Source organism: Myotis brandtii, unplaced genomic scaffold, assembly GCF_000412655.1.
Source record: "Myotis brandtii unplaced genomic scaffold, ASM41265v1 scaffold743, whole genome shotgun sequence".
NCBI lineage: Eukaryota > Metazoa > Chordata > Mammalia > Chiroptera > Vespertilionidae > Myotis > Myotis brandtii.
In genome coordinates, this window is record NW_005370960.1 from 270,259 (window position 1) to 280,367 (window position 10,109).

Consider the following 10,109-nt stretch of genomic DNA (forward strand, 5'->3'; position numbering starts at 1 on the left):
GGGCGCTGCGCACAGCCACCTGGGCCTCTGGCCTGGGGATCGTGTCCTGGTGAGGCGCCGCGCTAACCCACCCGTTCTGCTGCTCTGCTCCCTCCCTGCTCATCCCAAACCTCTTGGAGAGGGAGCCCCTTCCCGGGAGGAGCCCCCCTCCTTCCTGCAGGCGGTCTCCCAGGAGTGGCCGCTGAGCCGGGAATGATTTTTCCAGATGTGGTGGGAGCCGAGTCAGAGCCTCCCCGCGACTTCATTTTCGGCTCTGCCGTCCCCTCTTGGCCTGTGGCCTGAGACCCCGGCACGCGGGGGTGGCGTGTCTTTTGTGGGTGTCCATAGTCCCAGGGCCTGGACCCGTGTCACCCACGCCCTTGGTGCTCGGTGACTATTTGCCGAACGCAGAAAAACACGGGCTACGTGAACGGGTTTCATGTTTCTAGAGTTAAAGTCAAGGAATCCCGGGTGTTTCACGCAGAATGGGGTCACACAGACGCCCTGGTGTCTGACCGCCTCCTAGAAGGTGGTGGCAGAGAACGTGGTGCAGGCATGTGGCACCGGGGCCGTGCCCTAGATCTGTCCTCCTTGGCCCCAGGCTGTTGGACGGACCCGGGTCGGACCCCTGGAAGATGAGCACCTTCCAGAGCGACACGTGTGGACACGACGGGCAGTGTCCGAGGGGCCCCAGGGCCCGCAGTCAGCAGGCTGAGAAAGAACAGGCTGCGCAGGGGAGGGGCTGGGGCGCACTCAGTGCCCTGCCCCCTCTGAGCGACGTGCTGAGAGTGGGTTTCTGTTCTTTCTCCCTCTGATTGCCCCTGAGAGCAGGAGCAGAGATTGCATAGGGACCTGCACTGTGTCACGTCAGCAGTGCTCAGGCCCTGGGCCCCGGCCTGGGGGCCGTCACTCCTGGGAAAGGGAAAGGCCTGTGCTGTGCATGGCCCCGGGGCAGAGCGCGGGTCGTAAAAGACCTGGAGGAAGCGGAGGGGGCGTCCAGGGGCTTCCTGCGACCACGCGGCCGGATGAAGCCCCAGAGAGCAGGAAAACGAGTCCTCCTTCTGCTCGTGTTGCTGGCCCCCACGGCCGGGGCTTGAATTTCCGGGATGGGAAGCACCGAGGGGCACGGGCCGCCTTCCTGACTTATCTGCCTATGTATTGACTTTGGATAGGATTATCCTCGAGTCCCTAAAGCATAGATTTAGACCGTTCATCGCACTGAAGCAAAGTCCAGGGCGATTAATTATTATCTCGCCTCTCCGCTGTGTGCTCTGCGGTCCAGGTAGACCTGTCTGGCTGCCAGGGCGTCTGCCTTTGACTCGAGACCTGCCCTGGACTTTGTGATGCCCCCTTCCCTCCCAGGGCGCAGTCTCCGGAGCTGCCACAGAGCCCGGCTGTAAGAACCAGGCATTTGTCCGCAGGGGAGACGGCGGCCCCCTCCCCAGGGGCCCTGCAGCCAGCACTCTGCCCACTTCCCGCCTCCGCCCCTGGCTGCTCCGGGAAGCGGTGAGCGCAGACGACACAGACCTACTGTGTTTCTATAGGTTCTGCCCATCCGGCCTCCACCGGTGGCCGCGCCTGCACGCGGCAGCATAAACCCGAATACCTCGCGTAGGGATGAACGCCAGGGCACGTGCCTGGGTTGTAGGTTCGATCCTCGGCCCCAGTCGGGGTACGTGAGGGAGGCAAGCAATCCATGTGTCCCTCTCACATCAGTGTTTTTTTCTCGCTCCTCTCTCTCTCCCCTCTCCCTCCCCCTCTTTCTAAAAATCGATGGAAAAATATCCTCGGGTGAGGATTAACAACAACAAAAACGAATGAGTAATATTCCATTGCACGGACGGGCCATGTTTTGCTTCTTCCCTCGGTGGACAGTAGGCTGCTTTCACCCCTTGGCGGTTATGCTATATGAATTATGAATCACGCTACTGTGAACCTGGGCTTACAGATATCTCTTTGAATCCTAGCTTTTAATTTTTTTGTGGGGGGAGTGGAGGCGGGGGATAGGTAAAAACCTATTTTTACTTTTTAAAAATGGCTCAGTGAAAGAAATACCCAGTTCAGTCTTACTTTCTTGGTCTCACGATGAAAGATTGTAATCACGGCACACGAAGCCACCACATTTTTGTTGCTGCTTTATGTCCAAACAGCTCTACGTGGGAAAGACGGAGCCCGTGTGGTGGGGGCTCGTGAGCGTGGAAGATTAATCGTGTGCCAGAAAGGCATTTCAGTTGACTGTTGAGTTATATTTGCACAAGGTTTTACTTGCTTAGAGGTCAACAAAAATAGCTCGCCGGCTGAACATGATCCCGGCTGAAAATACTTGTGCAGGCTGGACGCGCGGTGCGTGTGCGGATGGAGACGTGTAAGAGCTTTGGCATTCGCGCATGCGTTCAGGAACCGCCGGGTACAGCGCCGCACAGAGAAGTCCCCCTTTCTTTACACGCGCCAAGTCCTCTGCCCCCCAGACGTGTGGGTGGGGGCTCCCCTGCTCAGCAACCCTCCCCCCCCCCACACACACCGACTGGGTGTCCCACGGTTCTTTGAGCTCTGGCGTGAGAAAAGGGTGGGAGTCGGGGCAGCAGGGGGAGGGGGGAGGCATGGAGTTGTGTGCTCTCTGAGGGTGCCAGCTCCCAGCCTGAAACCCTATCCCCCAGCCCAGAAGCTCTCTGAACCCCATTATTTTAAGAACCAAAGGCATTTTATTATTATTTTTTTAATCCTCACCCGAGGATATTTTTTCCATTGACTTTTACAGAGAGAGTGGAAGGGAGAGGGAGAGACAAAGAGAGAGAAACATCCATGGGAGACACATCGGTTGCTTGCCTCCCGCACACGCCGCATCCCGGGCCAGGGATTGAGCCTGCAGCTGAGGCGTGTGCCTTGCCTGGGAATCAAGTCTGCGACCCTTCGGTCCGGGGGCGACGCTCGAACCACCGAATCAAACCAGCAAGGGCCGAACTCCATTTTGGAGGGTTTTATACAAATTTCACTGCATAGACACGATGGAGGAAATCACCTCTGCTGCTGATTAACATCAGCCCCCAGCCCATCTCTCCCCAGGAGGCCAGGAGGGTGGGGCTGAAAGCTCTGCTGTCATGTGGTCGGTGCCCTGAGCCACCTGCCCCCTTCGCATGGCTTCCTGGGGGCTCTCATGTGCATAAACTCGGGTGTGGGCGAGGAGCGAGCTCCAGTCACAAAAGAGGCTCCGTTCACGTGTATAAAATGGCTGGCGTGGTTTCAGGAACAGCCGAAGGCCGAACGTTAGGAGGAAGTTACCCGGTGCAGGGACCTGGTCCCGTGGAGGAAGATTTTGTCTGTCTTCTTATTTTCTCACCACCTCACAAGTGCCATCTATTTCACTCTCCTCGGGGGCCAGTCTGCTCTTACCCACTATCACCCGTGGGGGGTTAGCTGTGTAAGCAGGCCCCCCACCTGCCTCCCAGGTGAGAGTGTGCCTGGGACAGAAGCTGGGACGACACGGGAGCCGCTGCCTGGGAGAGACGCCGGCGGGGTCCCCGCGGGGCGCACAGCTCCTGTGCGTCCTGAACACACCACTCAAGGGAGCCTCTCTCCAGGGGCCAGACTCAAGGCTTGCGACGGCCCCGGGGGTGTCGGCACTGCTGTCTAGTTAGAGCGGGCACCGGGCGAGGCTGCGGGCGCAGCAGGTGGCGAGCAGGGTGAGGTGGGGCCTCGGCCTCGGCCGGGCTGGGCACAGCCTCTGCCTGGCTCCGTCGGTGGAAGAGACTCTCCCAGGATAGCTCATGAGCCAACCCCGAGCTATTTTCGCTGCCTGTCCATCCCTCTGAGTGCCGGCGGCCTCGGTGTGCTGAGGACAGTGAGGCGAGATGCACTTGGGAGCTGAGGTCAGATGAGCTGCCCAGTTAGATATTTGGGACAAAAGTCGACAGCCCGTTTTAGGTCGGCCTATTCCAGGAAGGAAGGGAGCTGTGAATAACTCCACTCACCGCCGTGTGGTGTGACCTATATTTGTGCGGTCGATACACCCTTAGAAACGTGTGCGAAGGGAAGCAGAGTTACAAAACCACGCTCCCGTCCCCTCCCAGCGCTCCTGCCCCAGGTGCCTTCTCGTGGCAAGTGTTTTGGCGTCGGGTTTGCAGCGAAGGGACACTTAATGTTCACGTAACGCCCGGTTATTTGATTCTCCCAATCAAAGGTGATTGATTACCGATCCTCATGGGCTCGCCGCCCCCGTGGACCAGCCCACGGAGGGTGAGCCCGTGGAAGGTCTGCAAGGAGTGAAGGCCCCTTGGGAATATCTTAGAGCGGGAACAGCTTAAAGACGGTGGAGAAATACGGTCTTTGGAACCAATTCTTTAAAATCCCAGTTTGGACGATTCCACTCGGAGTCCCCCTCAGACTGTACCAAAGTTCAGATAAAACTAGGGAATCAGGAGGCTCTTATCTCAAAACATACAACGCTGATGGGCCCACAGCGCGTTTTAAAGTGTGTCCCACCCTCGGGACTTTAGATTCTTTAAAGAGTTTTGTGTTTGCTCTAAGCAGCAGAACAGGCACGTGTGAAGCCAGCCGACGCGGTGGTGGGTTTGTGTGTGGAGCGTATCGCCCGCGAGGTGCAGGGCCGGGGCCTGGCGGGGCCGAAGGAGAAAGTCGTCCGGGAGACCCGCTCGGAGGGGAGCCGGCGCTCGCTGTGAGCACCTGTGCTGCGCCCCCACTCGGGCGTCCAGCTCACTTTTTTGATATTTCCTTTGAATGATGTCAGCATCATCTGGGAAGCCCGGGGCAGAGAGGGGCGGCCGGCGAGTGACCTGCTTGGCCGAGAGGGCGCAGCCTCAGAAGCACCGGGGAAATAACTCAAGTGGGAATCGGCCCGAGGGGACCGGGGCTTTTTCTTGGGAGAAATCTGTCAGCCAGAACCGGCTTCCTGCCTGACCCCGGGCCGGTGAGTGATGAAGCGGCCTTTGTGTGCGCGGGCTTTCTCCTGTGTGTGAGCGGGGGCGCCGTGGCCGCGTGGCGTGCCCCCGGGTGCACATGGAAGTCGCTCGACGGTGACGGTGAGCGGTGCCCACCCCCTGAGGCCGGAGAGGCCTGGTAGAGAGAAACCGCACGCCGTTCTCGGCGGGGTCAGGGCGCAGGGACCGAGTTGGGTTCCGGAGCTCATGTACAGCTGCGACTCGTCAGCTGAATGTGAGTGGAGGACACGAGTGGCTTTAGGATGGATACATACACTCCAGACCTTGCCTGGACCCCCGATCTGCGGACGTCAGTATAACTTGTACCTTTCCTCGTAAGAGGAACCCCGCCCCCCGCCCCCCCGCCCGAGGTCTCAATAACTGTACAAGGCGTTTGGTCCCCGGTTGGCAGCTGGCTCTCGGGGCTCAGCCATCAGCCATGAGGGGCTTCCTGGGTTTATGGGTGACAGCTCCTCTCGGGACACACACACACACACACACACACACGCGCGCGCGCACGCACGCACACACTCGCGCACGCCTGTGGGGGCAAGGGGACCGTGGGTGGGTGCCCCGTCCCTCCAAGGTCCTGGGTTTCTGTCAGCCCCTCTTTCCCACTTACCCTCCCCTCCTGCCTACCCCTGCCCACAGGACTCGGCAAGAGCTCTGCCTGCTGACTGGGGTGTCCTCCCATGTGATGCATTAAATATTAATGCTGTGGTAATTATTAATTATTAATTCAGCACTTTTGTCCTCTTAATATCTGGCCACGGGATTAATATTTGACTGCTCATAACCTGACCTATAGCAGTGCCGTCGTCTCCCCTCACGGGCTGGGAATGCTGGACCCCCGAGCTGGCTTCACCGACTCGGACTCGGGGTCGTAGCCCACCCCCCACCCCCTTGCAGCCCGGAGCTCTGGCCCCCGTCCTCTCCTCACAGCACGTGCTCGGGGCCTCTGTGCTCGGCGTCAGCAGCCCCTGCACCGCCAGGCTGCCAGCTGTCTGTGCTTCCGTCCCCTCCTGTCCCTCTGTCTGTCCTCGGGGCCGTGTGTGACCTGTCAGAAGCCGCCCAGGCAGGCGTCGGCCTTTGCTTTTGTCCTGCCTCGTTGTGCCCTTGCACCTGAGACGTCTGTGCAGGGAGCAGGAGACGGGAGGGCCAGGGTTCTGGAGAGTTCTGTGAGCTCATTCATTGAGCACGCACCTGGGGAGCTCCAGTGGGGAGCTGCCAAACCCGTTTTCCAGTCCCAGGCCTGCTCCTTCGCACGGGCTGCTGGGCTCCTCCCGGCCTTTCCGCGGCCGGGGCGCCGGGTTAATAGTCACCTTCAGATTGCGCGCTGAGGAACGGAGGGGCGAGGGCTAATAAATAACGCGCTCGAGTGTTTGCTGTGCGCCGGGCTCCGCGGCGGAGCAGATAATAACTAACCCACCGCTCACGCCCCCCCGCCCCCCCCCACAGGTGCCTTTGTTCACCCCCAGCGGGAAAACAGAAACCAGGGGCCCCTGGGCCAGGGCTGGGTCAGCACGTGACCCTGCTGCTCTCCGACCCGCCAGTGCGGAGCAGGCGCCTCTGGGAGGTGGAGGGTCTTGCTGTCATGAGCTCAGGGCCCCTTGTTTGTTAAGTGGGTGTCACATGGGGCCGTTAGGGGAACAAATGAGCCCGAATACGTGACCAGCCATGTGCTGCCGCAGAGTCACCTCAGCTGTTATTTACCGAGTTGTTAAAAAGTGACAGATCTGGAAAACACAGAAAAATGGGGTCAGTGTTATTACAGTGTATTGGGTTACCAGTGAGCGAAACTAACTCGGCCAGAGCACGATTATTCCACGGCTGTCGGAATGTTGGACAAAGCTCCCAGCAGGAAGCAGCCGGGCCACGCACAGCTGCCCGAGCCCGACTCCCACCCCGGCTCCCAGCTCCCTCCCTGCTCCCTCCCTGCCCCGGCCCTTTCCTCCACCCGGGAGTGCGCTGGGTCCCCGGCCTCCCCACGGATTAGCAGGTTCTCCGGAGAGACGGAACCAACGGAACCCACGGGGTGTGCGTTTACAACACACACGTGCCACATACACATGGTATTTAAGGAATTGGCTCACGTGGTTGTGGAGTTGCAAACCCAAACGCTGTAGGATGGGCCGGCAGCTGCAGGGAGTCTGAGGCAGAATCCCCTCTTGCTTAGGGGACATCAGTCTTTTCTCTTAAGGCCTTCCACTGATGGGGGAGGCCCGCCCACATCGGGGAGGCCTTGGCAGCACTGCCTAGAACCCGTGCCTTTGACCGTGTCTTGGTTCGTGTTCTAGCCAAGATGAATCGTAAAATGATGCGCCTGAGTCTCCACGTGCACATCTCTGCCTGGCGTTCTCTGTCATTCTTAACGGAGCTCTGTGTGCCGTCCTTGCTTCTCTCCCTGCGGTGGCCACAGGCTCCCTCCCGTGAAGACCTCCTCTGGCTCTCAGGCCATGGCGAGGGCAGAGGAGGGGCAGCTGGAGGTGCCCGGCCACACACTGAGCCTGTCTGCCATGGCTCTCCTGGGCCAGGGCTAGGGTCATCGTTGGGTGTTGCCCTGTCCCTGTCTGCCTGCTTGATTTTCAGGGAAGGGGGATCCTGACTGGCCTACTCAGGGCTCCGTGTCCACCTGTGATCTGGCCAGCTGGACCAGGGTGGTGGGCTCAGAGGCCAGGGTCATGGGGTCATGCTGGGCAACTATGGCTGAGGGTGGCCCACCCACCCCAATGGGCATGTGCGCTGAGCCGATAAAGGCTGTCTCCTGTACAGGCAGGTAGAAATGAAGTCGGGCTATAATTATTGAACTGCCTCTGGAATATCCATCAGTATGAATAAATGTCATGGGCATCCATCCTTACTGAAATGTATGCTTCTCCGTTTTGCTGCTGTGTCCTCAGATGATAGTTTTCAATGCTTGGAACCTGGTCGCTAAGGTGCATTTGGGTGTGACCCCTCACTGCTACTAACGTTTCTTTTCCACTTTGCCTTTTTAATGCCCAGAGAATGATATTGACCTCGAAGGTCTGGTGAATGATATGAATACATCTTTGGAGAGTCTGTGCCCATCTGGTAACATGCAGTCCGAGACGGTGCCCCTGCGCCAGAACGGCCAGCACACCCGTGGCCAGCCGCCACCTGCAGGAGCAAGGCCCGCGGAGCCGCAGGCATCTGCGCAGCAGAAGGTGCAGCGTTCCCAGCCCATGCACATCCTGGCTGTCAGGTGGGAGCCCGGGCCTCGCGGGGATCGCGTGGGGGCAGAGCTGCTGCTCTCTGCTGGTTACGTGGTGATGGGGGTGGCCTCGGGGGACCCACGGGCAGATACAAGCCTCTTCCCCGTGTAGCGTCACTGCACTGGGCAGGGCTTGGTACCTGGTTCAGCTTAGATGACGTATTGAGCCGGGCGCGGGGCCAGGTGGGAGGATGTCAGGGAAGCCGTCAGAGGAGAATGCTCTGGAAAGAATGAAGTGGCCGGGCAGTCAATGGAGGTATCCAGGCCTCACTGCCCAGAGCAGGGTCCAGGACCGGGGGCCGTGGCATCGCCCCGGCGCCTGCCAGAATGGCGCCACCTCAGACATGTGACGAACCCCCAGGGAGTGAGTGGAGGAGCCTCTGTGGGAAGACGGGGCTGGAGGGAGGGGCCGGAGGAGAGTTCCTTCCAGAGGACGGTAGGTCTCTGACCTGGGTGAGTCCAGGAAGGGGGAGAGCTCGCGGCAGTGGAGCTGCTCCCCGCTGGCAGGGTTCCCTTCCTCTCAGGTGGACACTGTCCCCTTGTAGGTCACACCGGATTTCCCTTCGCACCGTCCTTGGACAGGCAGCAGGGACAGGGTGCTAGTGAATGAGCCTCCACCCAGGCAGACCCTGCATGAGTCCACTTCTGGGCGGAACCTCAAATAGGCCGGCACAGCAGCAGCGGGGGTGGTGGCTGCCGGCAGGGGAGGGCGGCCACGGGCACGGGGCCCAGCCTGCATGATGAGTGCGTCCTAGGGACGCGGTGTGCGGCGGGGCCCGCGTCAGCAGCACCGTGTTGCACACTGCAAAGGTGGGGTAACAGGTATAAGATCCCAAACCTTCCTTCTGTGAGAGGGCCAGCTGAGCGCTTCCTGGGCAGTGCCCGTGCTTCCTGCGCGTGCCCTGCACTTCCTGCAGGCGCCTCCCTCTTCCTGTGTGGGCTTCAGTTCAGTACCAAGCACTTCTGTGCGTGCCCAGCGCTTCCTGTCCGTGCCCCCGCCTTGGCTGCTTGCTTCCGGTATGCTGCCGGACACTTCCTGTGCGTGCCCAGAGCCTCCTGTGCGTCCCCTGCGCTTCCAGGGGTGCCTGTGCTTCCTGTGTGTGCCCTGCATTTCCTGTACGTGCCCCCCCTTTTCATGTGTGCGTGCATGTGTGTATGTATGTGCGTGCACTTCTGGTACAGTGCCGAGCACTTCCTGTGCACACCTGTGCTTCCTGTGCGTGCCCTGCATTTCCTGTACGTGCCCCCCTTTCGTGCGTGTGTGCATGTGTGCGTGTGTGTGTGCACGTGTGCGTGTGTGTGTGTGCACGCGCTTCCAGCACAGTGCCAAGCACTTCCTGTGCACACCTGTGCTTCCTGTGTGTGCCCTGCATTTCCTGTACATGCCCCCCCATTTCATGCATGTGTGAGTGTGCGTGTGTGTGCATGTGTGAGTGTGTGTGTGTGTGCATGTGTGTGCGCTTCCAGCACAGTGCCGAGCACTTCCTGTGCACACCTGTGCTTCCTGTGCGTGCCCCCACTTCTGGTGCTTGCCGCTGCTTTGCGTGCTCTGTGCTTCCTGTGCATGCCCTGCGTTTCCGGTCCTGTGCGTGCAGGTCACCTCCGGTGTGTATTGTGGGGCCCCCGTTTCCCAGGGGTGTAGGTCTCCACGGGTCTGTGAGGCGAGTGGCGGGGTGGCCCTCAGAGCCCAGGTGAGGAAACCAGGCCCGGGGTGTGACTCGGCCCTCGGTGGCGCGTGGGGAGCCCGGATGCAAGCCCAGGCCCAGGGCCCTGAGCGGCGGAGACGCAGCGAGCATCGTGCTGGGTCCCGGGCCCAGGTCAGGGTCCTCGCCGACTCCAGGGCGTTGTCACCAGGATTGTGGAGGAGTGGAGGGCTTCCCCACCAGGGCCAGGCCACCGGCCTGAGGGAGGAGTGGGCTGCGGTGGAGCAGAGGGCGCGTGTGGGCCCCCGCCTGTCTGCTCTG

The 10,109-nt window shown here is 60.3% G+C and overlaps 1 protein-coding gene across 9 annotated transcripts in view; it reads left to right on the forward strand.

Annotated features, from left to right (window-relative positions):
• The window catches only part of GRB10 (growth factor receptor-bound protein 10), a 125,270-nt gene that overhangs the window by 88,523 nt on the left and 26,638 nt on the right, over nucleotides 1–10,109 (forward strand). For all 9 annotated transcript variants that reach the window (XM_014530554.1, XM_014530556.1, XM_014530557.1 and 6 more), the window contains one exon: nucleotides 7,917–8,136. In XM_014530554.1, the coding sequence (XP_014386040.1) occupies nucleotides 7,917–8,136 (220 nt within the window). The remainder of the gene's footprint in view (nucleotides 1–7,916; nucleotides 8,137–10,109) is intronic.